The sequence below is a fragment of the Taurulus bubalis genome (genome assembly GCF_910589615.1).
Source record: "Taurulus bubalis genome assembly, chromosome: 4".
In the NCBI taxonomy this organism is placed as follows: Eukaryota; Metazoa; Chordata; class Actinopteri; order Perciformes; family Cottidae; genus Taurulus; species Taurulus bubalis.
The window spans coordinates 22,252,965-22,268,071 of record NC_136592.1 but is presented as its reverse complement, the minus strand read 5'-3'; the positions used below and the strand labels follow the sequence as shown (position 1 = coordinate 22,268,071).

The following is a 15,107-nucleotide window of genomic DNA, read 5'->3' as shown; positions in this document are numbered from 1 at the left end:
CATCAATGGCTTTCAACTGTTTTTATTTTATACTCTTGGGTCTACCTTGTGCATTTTTAGAGGCTTCACTTAAAGAGTATGGAGGAATAGAAATGATTGAAACATGATGCTAATACATGATTTCATCCACAGGCTGTAGATAGTTTACTGCGAGTAGGAATCTGGAACCTGTGCAATTCATGGCTTTTCTTTTTTTCGGTGTGAAATGGGATGTGAATCGATTAACGATTGTATAGCACACATCACAATTGTGTGGACATGAGAGACCATGTTGAACGTGCCCAGAAACACATCCCTTAAATGCTGTATGTACAGAGGCAAGCTTTCAGGTCCCAGTCAAACTGACCTCTGGAGGCTGGAATTGGTACTCGGTTCTTCTGAGAAAGCACTGTTCTGTCTGAGTGAGTGTTCTGATTGTCTCAGCATTGTGCTTGAGTGGAGGGCAGCGCCAAATGAACTCTCCTGATTCAATCCTCTCCACAGTTCGACACCGGTTCAGCCAGTCAGTGAGGAGGGTGCACTGACACTCCTTCCTCCAAACACACTCTCTTACAGTGAGGGAAACCGCTGTATGGCAAAGGTCCAAGAGGTCTCTTGCATGCCGTTTGCGAGGCAGACTCGATCCCCTCTCTCTCGTCCCACAATGCACTGAAAGTCTCTGGAGGCTGATAGCCCGGTTCCTGGGGATCCAGTGGGTCTTTGGAGAGAAGGATGCTGATGGAGGGCACAGTCCTGTGCACCGTCATCTCAGAAGTCCCCCCTTCACTACTCTCCCACACTTCTTTCACCACCTTGTACTGCAGTTTGGTCAGCTGGTGCAGAGAGCCCACTTTTCGTTTCATGATCTCAGCACAAGTGATGGTCTTTGTGACCGCACGGCCCGACCCCGTGAAGACCACCTGCCTCAGCCCACCACCAACACCACTCACACCTCCCCCACTAACGACCTTCTCTCCCTGCATCCGTGCCATGGCAAATCCCATTAAGTTGCGGATCTTACTTCCCTCCTTCACGCGCATCTCCAGCACCCCAGAGGCCAGTCCTGGAAAGGGACAGGGGCTGTTCTCCTCAGTTCGGCAGACTTTCTTAAACCCTTCCTTCCCTAGTTTCAGTGCAGGGGGAGGGACTGGCAGTGGTGTCGGCTTCAGCGGGCACGAAACATTGTTGACCACTGCTGGCTGGCCAGCGTTGCTGTAAGTTTGATCGCGGTAGACGGGGCAGGTCCCTGGGGTGACCCCGTTTTCCATTTGAATCGGTCTTTTCACCTCGAGTCCGGGATGGGGCCTGACAGCGTCTCTGGTCAGGTACTGGTTCTGGCCACTCACCACTCCACACCCTGGGAACATTTCTTCCGTCTTCAATGCTCCACCGCAATGTTAGTCCAGACACACACTTTCCCCACATGGAACACAGCTCAACATAATGTTCTTATGCACGTGGCACTTTTCTCTCACTCCAGTCAACAGCTGTAAAGTTTCGAGACTTCACATAAGAAATATTACTCGTTCCCCAAGAGCACTATCAATGAAGTCTTTACTGCTGCCTCTCAGAAAGAGCTGGAGAAATAAGATAAACGCCTGACTGGTGAATTAAGAGCACTGTCGGGACCATTCAAGATGTTCTTTAAAGAGCATCTCAATTTCATACCACAAACGCTTTTTTTTTTTAAAGTGCTCTGGTGATGGATAAAAATAATGAAAACATTAAGATGACATTTCTTATTTCTGCCATTTGTATGTATTTCATATGGTACTTTTATCCGTAATAGCTGTCAAAGATATGGAGTTATTTGTTGATTCTTCTTCAACAAAACTTTTTAAAAGAAAATCTAAAAGCTCAAATTAAAACTCCACCTTTTCCTTCGCGATCCAGTCCAGCGCTGTTGATTTTGATCTGCTGAAAATGTCGCCTTCAACTCAAACTTGACCTCTTGGCATGTCCAGCTGATAAGTTCCACCTCCTGATTTGGACCTCTTGATGCTTTACTCCAGCTTGAGTAGGTCTGTGTCTCCTCTCCCTGTGCTCATCTTAGCATCCACAGTAGTTGAGGCCAGGGTTGCATGGAGGTCTGCACCTGGGGTGTCCTCCCTAGAGCTCTGTCTTGTCTCCAGTGGTGCTCTGGGAAGTCTGTTCTGTTCCCCACAAAGAGACATAAGGGACAGGAGCTGCCTCACAAATGCTCACAGGAGGAGTGTCTGCGTGGTTGAGGGGGAGCATGAGGGAAAGGGGAGACAGCCCTCTTAAAGGCGCAGGTCTTTTCATCTTTCAGATGAACACCCTCCCCTCCACAACTGAAGCCTGCTATCTGAGGAAAAGGAGAAAGGCAGGGCTACTTTGTCTCTTTAAAACCTAGAACGCAGATCCCCGGCAACTTTGTCAATCTCTTTAGAGGACGTTCCAGTGTGCAATGTACATGACTGATTAAACTTGAGTTCTGAAATAGAGACTCAGTCAACCTTTTAAAAATGCATTTTCAGCCACGAAACAATGAATTAAATTAGCTCAGTTATAATTGAAAACATCCTTCAAAGAGCCACTGAAAGTCAGCAGCATTAAATTGCACTGTACTTTGCCTTCATCCTATTAGATGTTTGTGACCATTACAATTTACATAATGCAGCATTAATAGCTTCATTGTTGGGGCAATCAAGTGGCACGGTAAGAATGCCTGTCTTTTAACGCTTGAACTGTTATATTGTTACAAAGCCGGAGAGCCCTTGTGATCAAGGACACAAGGACCAGAAAAAGCGTAGAGGCATGACTTTCATGTTCACGGTTCTGTATTAATAGTGACTGTCTTCATTAGCCTGGTGTATCTGTGCAGGTGAGGAGATGGGGCTGACAGGTGGGGTAATAAGCATCTTAATGGGCTTTCCATCACCAGTGGAGGGCGCTGGCTCGCTCCCTTCTGCACCAAGTCAGGCCCAGACAGCTGGAGCGTCGCCCTGTTAAGCCCAGTCTCCTGGTCGACAGGTGGATTTGTTTTTGTGTGTGACTGACAGATGGGAGAATAGGTAAAGACAGCCCACTGGGGCTGAACCTATGAGGCTGAGAGAGAGGCAGACAGACCTCACTACGCTGTGCTCAGTATATCCCACGGTGCACAGTAGTAGACAGTATAAACTCACTGTGGCTCAGCCCAGTCCGTACCGTGAGGCTAATTCACAGTGGCATGTGTATTATATTGGATCCCTATGGTAATCAAGGAAAAAATAAGGAAAAGCCTCCACACCCGGAGCTCCAAGTGGGAACCGGACGTTAATGTCTTTTTATTAACAGCATTTGAATTAGAATCGTCATTGAAGAATAGATGGATTTGATCCATGAAATTATTAACTTTCTATTTTTTCTAATCCGTTTGCATGGGGTCGGAGAGCTATTTATCTCCGGAGCCATTTCAGACTCTGCAGGAGAGTATTTGACAAATATCTGTCTTTTTGGTAAGCTAAAAAAAGAGAGAGGGAAGACAGGCGGAGGAGGGGAGGGTCTGTAGCGCTCACCACCAAAGTGATCATTCTGTTGTTTGGGAGAAATTACCCTCATCAGTCATACAGAGATGCACAGCTGCCTAAGGGGTTCTGGTAATGTTACTGCATAATAATTGTGTGTGTGTGTGTGTGTGTGTGTGTGTGTGTGTGTGTGTGTGTGTGTGTGTGTGTGTGTGTGTGTGTGTGTGTGTGTGTGTGTGTGTGTGTGTGTGAAAGCAATGCAAGATGGCAGGGGGGTTAAAAAAGTCTGATTTAACCACATAGAAGTTCAAATTGATGATGAAACCAGCTCTGTAATCATCCTTCCTTACTACATGACGTTGGCACTTCATTTATTGCTTTTCTGTTAACATTTAGGGACCTGTTAGCTGGCGTCAATGTGATAGATACAAAAAAATCTGTTTCTTTGTAAAAATACAGGGCTTTGTGTGTCTCCGTCAAAGACAAAACCGTTCCCCAGCTCGCTAAATAAAAGCATCAGCGCTTTACAGAAGTGCCGTGTTTTGACCTTTTTTGAGCGGCACTTTTTTCCCTTAAGTGGCTTCATTTAATGATGGGTGGAGGCAGCGGCGCTCACGCTTGGTCACTCGCTCCTTCACACCTCCTCCACAGAGCTGGCCTCTGCTCCTGTAGCCCTCCAAGCACTTACTCCTCACTTTATCTGACCTTGGTTGGCATCTGTAACAGTCTTTGCAGTCTTTCCCTCACACTCACTTCCCTGTCTTCCTTCTACAACCACCTTCAGCTCTCACTTTCTGCACACCAGAATTTAAGTAAAGAAAAAGAACATTCATCCCCAAAGACTGTGACAAATAGTAGAGGTTGTGTCTTGCTCCGTTCCCTCTTTGCTCTGCACTTCAGATGTCTGAAGTGGTTGTTGTTATGAATTGTAGGGTTGTCTCTTTGTTTGTTGAAGCACTGCAGAGTCAAGTTGTAGAGGGGCTTGTTGTGCTGTTGTCAGGGCTGCACATAAGCGCAGTGCCTCACTGTGACAGCCGGTCGCTCACTTTACGTTAACCGCAAGTGTTTTCACGGTCATCAACCAATGGCGGCCTGGAGGCTGTCATTTCGCTCCGTGTGGAGCTCGCCCGCGGCTTGGTTCTGCCCCACAAACTCGCAGCCGGCCCTGGTGGGGGGACAGAGCAACACACACGGATACATATGCACACACTTACAGACACGCACACGCCCACTGGATGGGCACACACACACGCACACGCACACGCAACCCACACACAAAAACTATATGCTCAGCATAAGGCAGGCTGTTGGAGCAATTACAGAAACATGGCAGAACACGATGAAGCAGGCCCCACTATCAGAAGGGAAATAGAGTGAGCAGAGGAAAAATGATGACGCCATTAATAACCGGGAGGCTCGAAGGGAGGTGGGGGTGGATGACCCTCTCTGTGATTTCACTGTGACAGCACTTTGAGGTGCAAATGGTTGTGTTTGTATTTGATTTTTGGACATTGAAATGGGAATGTTTTCTTCTGTCAAAGGCACACAAAATAAATGTAAAACAACTACAGTGTACCGTACCAAATGGTGCTTGAAGTGATGTTGTCCTGTCACTCATAAATCCATTAGTTTTGTTAAATGACGGGTCAGACTTTCTCATTGTCATTCTTTCATTTTGCATTTCTGTCTCAAGCCGTTTATACACATCTCTTCTGCTCCAGCCGCTGCTTTCCCTTCAGCACTGCAATGCAGATGTGTCTCACACAGTGGCGGGAAACTTTCACTGAAGATGCTTGTGAAAGAGGAACATGAGAGAGAGAGAGAGGAGGGGAGGGTATGAAAGAGAAGTGGTGGGGATGTAAGCCATACTATCGGTAGTGATGGTAAGAAGAAGAAAAAAAAAGTTTCTTGTACTTGTGGAAGCATATGGTAGGCAAAAAATATGATAGGGCAACTCTTGATTTATGTGGCTTGTCAATGAAAGTGTCTTTAGCTTCATCCCCTAAACAGCTTTACAAAGCTAACCCACCGCCTCACAAATGTTTTGATGCGTTTGAAGTCCCATCATGATTTTAAAAGGGTGGCATTTTTTTGGTTCAACATTAAATTGAATTGGGTGGAGCTGAACCTTGTTGATCCATGCTTTTAGGTGTATTGTTGCACACAGTTTGATTAACTGTGCTCTCTCTAATTTAAATTGGCAGCAGCAGTTGATAATCACATTTTGTGTTTAGTGCTTCTGTTTTGTTTGGCCTCCAGCTAAAAGTTAATGGACTTTCTCGAACATTTTTGATCAGTCGCATCAAGACTTAATTTGCTATGTTGAAACAAATGCAAAAAGTAAATGAATGCCTCCGAGCAAGTATTCACTAATTATGTGGCTTTCAATTTTGGAACGCAATGCTACTTACTGTATATTAGTACACAAATAAATAGACGTTCATAACAAGAAGAAGAGCGACATATCTGAATAGTAAGCATCAACATCCAAGACAAGATGGAGCTGATGTTAACAACGCCATGTGGTTGATGCTCTACGACAGTGGGTTCTTAATCCACACCAAATGCATTTCATGAAATCTGATAGATGCGAAGCATTTAACAGTGATTTGATTTTGCATGTATTATCCCATTATATAAAATGACCAATATATATGGTCATTTTAAAATATTGTAAAGAAGGAATGGTACAAGAGGAAACAGCCACAGTAAACTGCAGGTGACAGACTTTTACTTCAGTTTGTGCCGAGCCAGCTTATTGTTTTATTGTATCCCAAAACTGATTTTTCTGTAGCCTAATCTTGCAAAACATACCATGTTTTTGACTATTCAACGACTCATATACAGTTTTTAGTCTTCCATTTCAGCTTCGACATCATACCATTGCAGCTTTGGATTTTAATTTTCCTCAATCCAATTTGCTGACCAATTTATATCTTCCTCCTTTGGGTGCCAAACCAGCCTTTTAACAACACTGCACTGGATCAGTGGCTTCTGTACAACAAAATGAGACAAAGTAGACTGTGGCTCTTTGTTCCCCCCAGTCTCTCATAAACACCTTCCTGTCACTGCGTTTCCAGATGGCCACGCACCTCTGTATCCCACAGTTCATAGCTCTAAACTTCCTAGCGCACACATTTGCATTGGGTCACTGCTCACTCCGACACGCTAGACGAAGAGGAGCACTAATCCTACCCAGCATGCCTCCCTGGAAATGCTCTCTATGCAAATGGTTGTATTTTTTGGGGGGATCCACAGTGAGAGTGGTTTGGTTGCAAGCATGTGCATCTATTGGGGGTGCTGTAACAGACGTGTGGCTATGGCTCAGTAGGTGTGGCTCTTTTGGCAAGTGACCTCCTTAACAAACTTGGTTCAGGTTTCCTGGCTGGTGAGTGGTTGTTACAAAACACAGCAGTGAACTTTAAAAGATCCGTTCACAGGTCCACACCAGATTTATCCTGTATTTAATTGCGCCGGAGAGCAATCACTCTCTGCCCTACAAATCCTTGGTAAAGCTGCGCTTTACAATAGAGCCATAATTGCAGGAGTTTAATTGCCTGCCAATGCTCTGCTCCCATTGCCTGCTTGCATTGAAGAGCCCAATAATTAGAAACAGGGAGAAATTAGGTGGCAATTTTGTCTTGGCAATTATCATAATGCAAAAGAAGTGCCATTAGTATTGTTAGCCCCACAGTACATAATCCTTTGAAACTGTCAAGTCCCTCTCTTAGCTGCTGGGTACAACAACTCTTGATTTCCCTGTAGCCTTTGCACTCCCTCAGTCACTACTTTAGTCATCAGCTATCCAGGCCAGCCAGCACACTCTGAGTCAAACTAGCAGACTGAACACATCCATGCCCGGAGTGCTGGGAGGATTATAAGCTACAGCATTAGCAGTCTGTGTTTCCTTTAAAGGTATATAAATGGGGTGCTAATCCTCTTCCACCATGTCAACCATGAAATTGTGTTTGATATAACAGAAAAATTAATGCAGTTGACATATATTGTATTTGTACCGCATTGACATACCACTTTGTTTGACTCCCAAGTTGGATTTGTTTCTGTTTTTGAAATTATACATAGTAGTTATAACATTTTGACAAGCACAGACAGACCGTATCTGCTGGCAAGTCATTGTTATTCTGAAATTAGATATTAGATCTGCATAAGAAATGTGTGAAACTTTACGTTTGTTGTATATTTAGACAGCAAACATTGTACACATAAAACAAGGTTTTTACTATTCACCATGTCTGTACTCTTTTCCTAAACAAACAGAATGTGTGTGTGTGTGTGTGTGTGTGTGTGTGTGTGTGTGTGTGGTGTGTGTGTGCGTGTGTGTGTGTATTTGCTTGGCCTTACACTTGAAGAGCATAATGTATGTGTTACAGGAAACATTGTGATTGTAATTAAATACACATTTTTCCTAATTTCATATCGAACAAGGTGTTAAAACATTTTTTTGCCTCGCAAACTAAAACCATGATCCATGAATTACTAAATACTTAAATCCCTTGCGTATTAAATGCATAGTTTACAATGTGATTAACTTTGCAAATGTGCCTCTCCCTTTTGTCAGACCTAGCAAAGCAACATGGGACATGTTTGTAAAGTCACCTTGCCATATTTCAAGTGATTTGGTCGCAATTATCTAACTTGGTTGTGCAGAGGGGTACAGCCATGCGTAGCAAGGCCACAGATGTTTAGTTAAGTGTCAAACTGCAGGTTGCCGTCAAAAGAAAAAAGAGGTGGGGAAAAGGATGGTGAAGGTCATGTAGCATATTCCCTTCCACTTTTTCAGGTGGTAATGGCATTAGCTCTGCAGTCTGGAGAGAGTTTCTCATCTTCCTTCATTACTTCAAACAATGTTTGTTGCTTGTTTTTCTTTTTTTCCACTTGTGTTGTATAACATTTTGTCATCTTTATCAAAACCCTGATATAGAGTGGCATAGCATACTCACGACAGCTGCTATGAATGGATAGAACTGCAATACAAGGAATAAAACATATTCCTTTAAAAAGGTACTGCACAGTGGTCTGTGGGCAGTGAAATGTACAGTAGCCAGAAACTGAGGAACTATGTCTGCCCCCTGGCCTTTTGAACACGTTTTTTGTTTTATTTTGTTGTGTAGGTGCAAAGTATAAACTAGGCACTGGGCAATTATACTGTCTGAAGTCACCATGCTTTTTTGATGATAAAACCACATTTTGGCAAATACAGTGACACTTTTGTGCACATTTTAATTGTTAGACTTTCTATTTCAAAGAATTCTGACCAGAAGTTTGTTTAAAAAATAATAATAAAAAAATAGAAAAACTGAAGTCGTATACACTATTGCCAGTCTTTATAAGTATACTGAGCTAAAACTAAGGGAGTCTAATACAACAGTGTCCGCCCCATGTATGTCAATGAGGGCAGGCTAAATAGAAGAAACACCTTTCTGTATAATGCAACAGCACCACAAACTGCAGCCTCCAAAAAGATTTAAAAAAACCTGTCTTCACAAAAACTGCACATTATAACCCTCATGAGTCAAGAAGGTAGGATTTATTGCAAGACTGCTGTATTAGACTGCATCCGTTTTAGCTAGGTGTACCTAATAAACTGTCAACTGAGTGTAGACGCTTGTCTGTATCTAATGCAGGATTTGTCTGCCTAATCAAAATCACAAGGACTTCAAAGAATACTCTGGATGTCTGTGGGACAAATTTTCCTAAAATAATCTTTTTTTTTTTTTAATATTCCATTCAGAAAACTATGCTTGGTTAGTCTGTGTTACACAGCCTTTCAGAGAGTATCACGTCACACTGCTTCTTTTCTCTTTAGCCTTCAGCAGTTTGTAAAAACTTCTGCCTGAATTCTTTCACAATCTGTTTGTGCAGTCCATCGCAAAATGGCTTTGTACCATTTTAGCAATTTTCTTCATGTGAATGCATGATAGCAGATGCTGACTGTTGTGTTTGCCACCCATGGGGGAAGTGACCCTGGTGACTACACATACGGTGAAATCATGTGCATACCCTCCATTGCATACTTTGGGCTCTTTTTCTTTTTTTGCCATATAATATCTTCATGCAGATGACTTTATGACGGCAGGCAGCTGGTGTGGCACCTCAATGTATGAGAATAGTTTGTGTTGGATTGAAACTTTGTATTTTATCTGATATCTAACAGGATTTTTGGCTTTTATGACAACTACTGTCTTTCAGAGTCAGTAGAACATAAATCATTTATAAATATAAAATATAGTTGGGTATAAAAAAGAAGTGATGATAGCTGAGAAGTTACATTTAATTTGATCCACATGTATAAAGGACCCAACTTAGAGTTGAACCCGACACAGTGACGCAGAGAAGAGGATGCACGTGTTTCTAACTGTGTTGTAGGATTTAGGGTGTTATCTCTGTGTGGAAAACAAGAGGTGCTAATACACACCGGAATAATGAAAAGAGAATGACTTTGGACTCAGGAAGTCCTTCACCTTTAATTTTGAACAACTCTCAGTGGCTCTCAAGCAATCAAGCAATGGGATTTACAAAAGATTTTAATTTGGATGCATTATCCAAACTCCTCACAGACCAAAAAGCAGACAATTGCTCTGACAAAAGATATGCCCTGATAAGTTTGAAGGTCAACAAGCTGCTGCAGTAGAGATATCAGCAGCTGGTCTGTACCACGTGCAGCCAGACACAGTAAAATACAGACACTTAATGTACATGTACTGATCAGAGGTTGATCAGGTGGCATAAACAGTATCAAACACTAAAACCGAGTGTACGATTACTCCTCGTCAAAGTTTACGGCCGGTAAAGCGCTTCGCTTTCATCCCATATTTGAAAGTCACATGGAGCACAGCTTATAAATTCCAAATGCCACAAAGGAGAAGAGCTAATGAGGCCCTATGTAGAGAATAAAAGGGGGATTAATGAACAACACGGTTTGAAGAGGCTCGGCAGCCCTCGCCCAAACCCTTTACAGTGTATGCATATGCTAGGTGAGAATATTCCGGCTTTCACACGTTGCCACAGTATTGAATGGTCTGTGCCGCGCTTGGAGGAGCATTCTGCTGATGGAATCAAAACCCCTTTCACAGATTCAAATGAGGTGCACTCAGCTGTGATTGGTATTGGAAAAGCATTTGTCGGAACAGAGGCTCACAGAAGGCTTCTTAAATACAAGGCAATCACAGTGTCTAACGCGGAGACGAGGCGAGAGGTGTGCCCGGACTGCAGAGTGGAAAACAGGACAAAGGATTATGATGGTAATAAGCAGTAAACCAAAACAAAGTCATCCCCTGATCCCTCATTCTCGCTCTCCCTCTGTCTCCGTCTCTGCCTATCTTTCTCACCCCTAAATCCTCTAACACACTCTCTCACCCTCCCCTTCTCTCTGCATCACACGCACCACATATTGACAGGGCCCGTTTTTTCACAGTGCCTGAGCTACAATTTAAAACTCATTTCTCATTATTTGTGGTGAATCCCTACACACACAATTTCTAATCTGCCATGGCCATGATGGCTGCTGGCAGAGGCAGACGCTCTTTATGCAGATGCCCGACTGTACACCTATATGCAATGTCAACTCTTACACACCCGGCTGGCCTTATTTTATTACAGGCGTCAGCAAATCTGCATGCCGTCGACTGTAAGCCTTTGTGCTTTTTTTTTCTTTTCTTCTCCCTTTAGCTGAGCTTGTGCTGTACGGACTGAAGGCATTTCTACACCCCAGTGATAATGTGCAAGTGTAGATCAGAAACAGTTTCTAGCTCACAAGCTTGAAGAGATACCCTACTCTGACAGACCTGAGATACAGAATGTGCAGGCTGGGGCCACTAAGGATAAGGTGGCGGTGGATGAGCTCTGGTGGCTGAGGTGGGAGGGGGTTTACAAAACCCTTTAATTTGGCTTGTTTAATGAAAGGTTGTCGGGGCTTCACTATATCCCAAAGTGGCTATACCCTCCTACTTTTGTGACAGACACAAGAAGGTTTTGTGTGTGTGTGTGTGTGTGTGTGTGTGTGTGTGTGTGTGTGTGTGCGTGCGTGCGTGCGTGTGGCGCAGGCAACAGAAGCAGCCATTATTATGCCAGCAAGAACGGGTTGGCAGCAGAGGAGAGGGAAGAAAAGAGGCGAGAAGATTGTGTCTGGAATTGTCCAAGTGTGGCAGTAGTGGTCCTCAGTCACTTTATCAGTGCCACAGTAACGCTTTTCCCTTCCATCTATATGCCCAGCGACTATTCTTCCCCTCTCTGGAAAAACACTCGCTCGCTCACCATGGATGGCTCAACACAATCACCCCCCCCCCCCCCCCCCCATCCCACTCACGCTATCTCTTCACTCAACATTGCTCGTTGTCTAAATGCTATTCTTTGTTTTTGTTTTTTTCTTTCCATTGCTCAATCACATCATATTTGTAGAAGCGCAGAGCATTGGAAAATCATTACACTTCACCTCCTCTGCACATGCTATTTCTATCTGTTCAGTTAACATCGGGGTTGGTTGTAATCACCACATGTGTCCTTGTTACCTACAGGATGGCTCCGGCAATTGTTTTACTTGACTAAAGAAATTCCACATTTGGACCAGACTTCTATTTATATATTCTATTGGATATTCTTTTCACATGCATTTCAGATGATATTTCCTCCATGCTGAACATCAGTGACATTTTCAGGGTGTTTATCTCTTTTAACTCTCTTTGAATGAGTGGTTTAGAATCAATAGATTTCATATGATGTTGTCTTTTTTCTATCTGAATGTATTTGCAAACAAACAAGGTGATATCAAGCCATTTACACACTGAATGGCACACTGTCTCTAATAGTACTCCAATTGATTAATTATTGTAGCCTTTAAGTATGCATACTTAATAAGTCTGTGTCAGCAAGTTCCTCATACAACACAGACTTTGTAGGGCGAGACAGTTCAGTCATTTAAGTATGAGAAGTTAGTTACCGCATTGTGAAAAAAGTCCTATTCAGAAATAGGATATAATAGTAATGTTTATGAATGCACATCAGATTTTTTTTTTTTATCTCTGTAGTTATTCTTGTGCCTCTTCTTTATGTTCCTCCTCTCCATCATTCTCACTCCACCCCAATACTTAACTGATAAAGTAAAAGAAAACCATTGAAAACTGTCTTCAGTATCTTTGATAAATTCAGATACACACCTCCCTGTCACTTTAAACTTGTATGTCTGCAGCCTGTTGCCTGCATCTCTATGGAGCATGATAGAAAACATTGTATAGAATACTACAGGAAATCGTCCCCTTAAACAGAAACTCGGATAATAAAATCCAGGCAGCACTTTTCTTATCACAGCAGCCACACATATAATATATAACGGAGAAATGTAGGCAATGCAGCATATACATTTGCAGAGGGAAGTACCACAATATGGGAATGAATAAATTGGAACAAGCAGTCACCCCGTGGACCCACCACCCGCGGGGAGAATTATCGGGGTCGGGTGCTATGCAGACCGGGCGGCGGGCCAGGCAGGAGACCTGGGCGAGCCGATCGCCGGCAGCATAGACTAGCTCTAGGGACGTGGAACGTCACCTCGCTAGCGGGGAAAGAGCCGGAGCTGGTGCGGGAGGTGGAGCGGTACCAGCTAGATTTAGTTGGGCTCACCTCCACGCACAGCATGGGCTCTGGAACCAAGCTCCTGGAGAAGGGTTGGACTTTGTCCTTTTCTGGAGTTGCCCAGGGTGAGAGGCGCCGGGCGGGAGTGGGGATACTCACGAGCCCCCGGCTGAGCGCCGCTATGTTGGAGTTTTCCCCGGAGAACGAGAGGGTCGCCTCCCTGCGCCTACGGGTTGCAGGGAGTAAGGCTCTGACTGTTGTCTGTGCTTATGCACCGAACAGCAGTTCGGAGTATCCGGCCTTCTTGGAGTCGGTGGGAGGGGTCCTGGAAAGGGCGCCGCCTGCCGACTCCATAGTTCTCCTGGGAGACTTCAACGCTCACGTGGGCAATGACAGAGAAACCTGGCGGGGCGTGATTGGGAGGAACGGCTTGCCCGATCTGAACCCGAATGGTGTTTTGTTGTTGGACTTCTGTGCTAGCCACAGTTTGTCCATAACGAACACCATGTTCGAGCATAAGGTGGCTCATAAGTGTACCTGGTACCAGAACACCTTAGGCCGGAGATCAATGATCGACTTTGTAGTCGTATCATCTGATCTGCGGCCGTATGTCTTGGACACTCGGGTGAAGAGAGGAGCAGAGCTGTCAACTGATCACCACCTGGTGGTGAGTTGGATCAGATGGCGGGGGAGTCGGCTAGAAAGACCTGGCAAGCCCAAACGTGTAGTGAGGGTGAACTGGGAACGTCTGGCGGAGGACCCTGTCCGGGAGGTCTTCAACTCCCACCTCCGGAAGAACTTCTCACAAATCCCGAGGGAGGCTGGGGACATGGAACCCGAGTGGACCATGTTCAAAGCCTCTATTGTGGACGCGGCTGCTCGGAGCTGTGGCCAGAAGGTCATCGGTGCCTGTCGTGGCGGCAACCCGAGAACCCGGTGGTGGACACCGGGGGTGAGGGAAGCCGTCAAACTGAAGAAGGAGGCCTTTCGGGCCTGGCTGGCCCAGGGGTCTCCTGAAGCAGCTGACGGGTACCGGCAGGCCAGAAGGGCTGCAGCTGCGATGGTCGCGGATGCTAAAACTCGGGCATGGGAGGAGTTCGGGGAGGCCATGGAGAAGGACTTTCGGTTGGCCTCAAGGAAGTTCTGGCAAACCATCCGACGGCTCAGGAAGGGAAAGCAGGGCCTACCCCAGGCTGTTCTCAGCAGGGGGGGGGAACTGCTGACCCGGACTGGGGACATCGTCGGGCGGTGGAAAGAGCACTTTGAGGAACTCCTAAACCCGGCTAACATGTCCCCCGGAGAGGGGGCAGCGCCGGAAGATTTTGGGGTGGTTTCTCCCATATCCCTGGCAGAGGTCGCTAAGGTAGTCAAAAAGCTCCTTGGTGGCAAGGCGCCAGGGGTGGATGAGATCCGCCCTGAGATGCTGAAAGCGCTGGACATTGTTGGGCTGTCTTGGTTGACACGCCTTTTCAGTGTCGCATGGGGGTCGGGAACAGTGCCCATGGACTGGCAGACCGGGGTGGTGGTTCCCATCTACAAGAAGGGGGACCGGAGAGTGTGCTCAAACTATCGTGGCATCACACTGCTCAGCCTCCCGGGAAAAGCTTATGCCAGGGTGCTGGAAGGGAGGCTCCGACCGCTTGTCGAACCTCAGATTCAAGACGAGCAGTGCGGATTCCGTCCCGGTCGTGGAACAGTGGACCAGCTCTTTACCCTTGCAAGACTACTGGAGGGGTCCTGGGAGTTTGCCCAACCAGTCTACATGTGCTTTGTGGACTTGGAGAAGGCTTTCGACCGGGTCCCTCGGGGGTTTTTGTGGGGGGTGCTGCGGGAGTATGGGGTGCCGGACCCGTTGGCACGGGCTATCCGGTCTTTGTACGCCTGCAGTAGGAGCTGTGTTCGTATCCTCGGTAGTAAGTCAGACACGTTCCCGGTGGGTGTTGGCCTCCGCCAGGGCTGCCCTTTATCACCGGTCCTGTTCGTGACTTTCATGGACAGGATATCTAGGCGCAGCCAGGGGGCGGAGAGGATCCGGTTCGGGAGTCTCGGGATCGCCTCTCTGCTGTTCGC

The 15,107-nt window shown here is 45.6% G+C and overlaps 1 protein-coding gene across 1 annotated transcript; it reads right to left on the bottom strand.

Moving 5' to 3' along the window:
• Window positions 1–503: 503 nt before the first annotated feature.
• Window positions 504–1,346, bottom strand: LOC306735334 (ribonuclease P protein subunit p25-like; the record flags this gene model as incomplete). Its single annotated transcript, XM_079216794.1, has 1 exon — window positions 504–1,346. One exon carries the CDS (start codon window positions 1,344–1,346, stop codon window positions 504–506), a length of 843 nt encoding a protein of 280 aa, XP_079072920.1.
• Window positions 1,347–15,107: the final 13,761 nt, after the last annotated feature.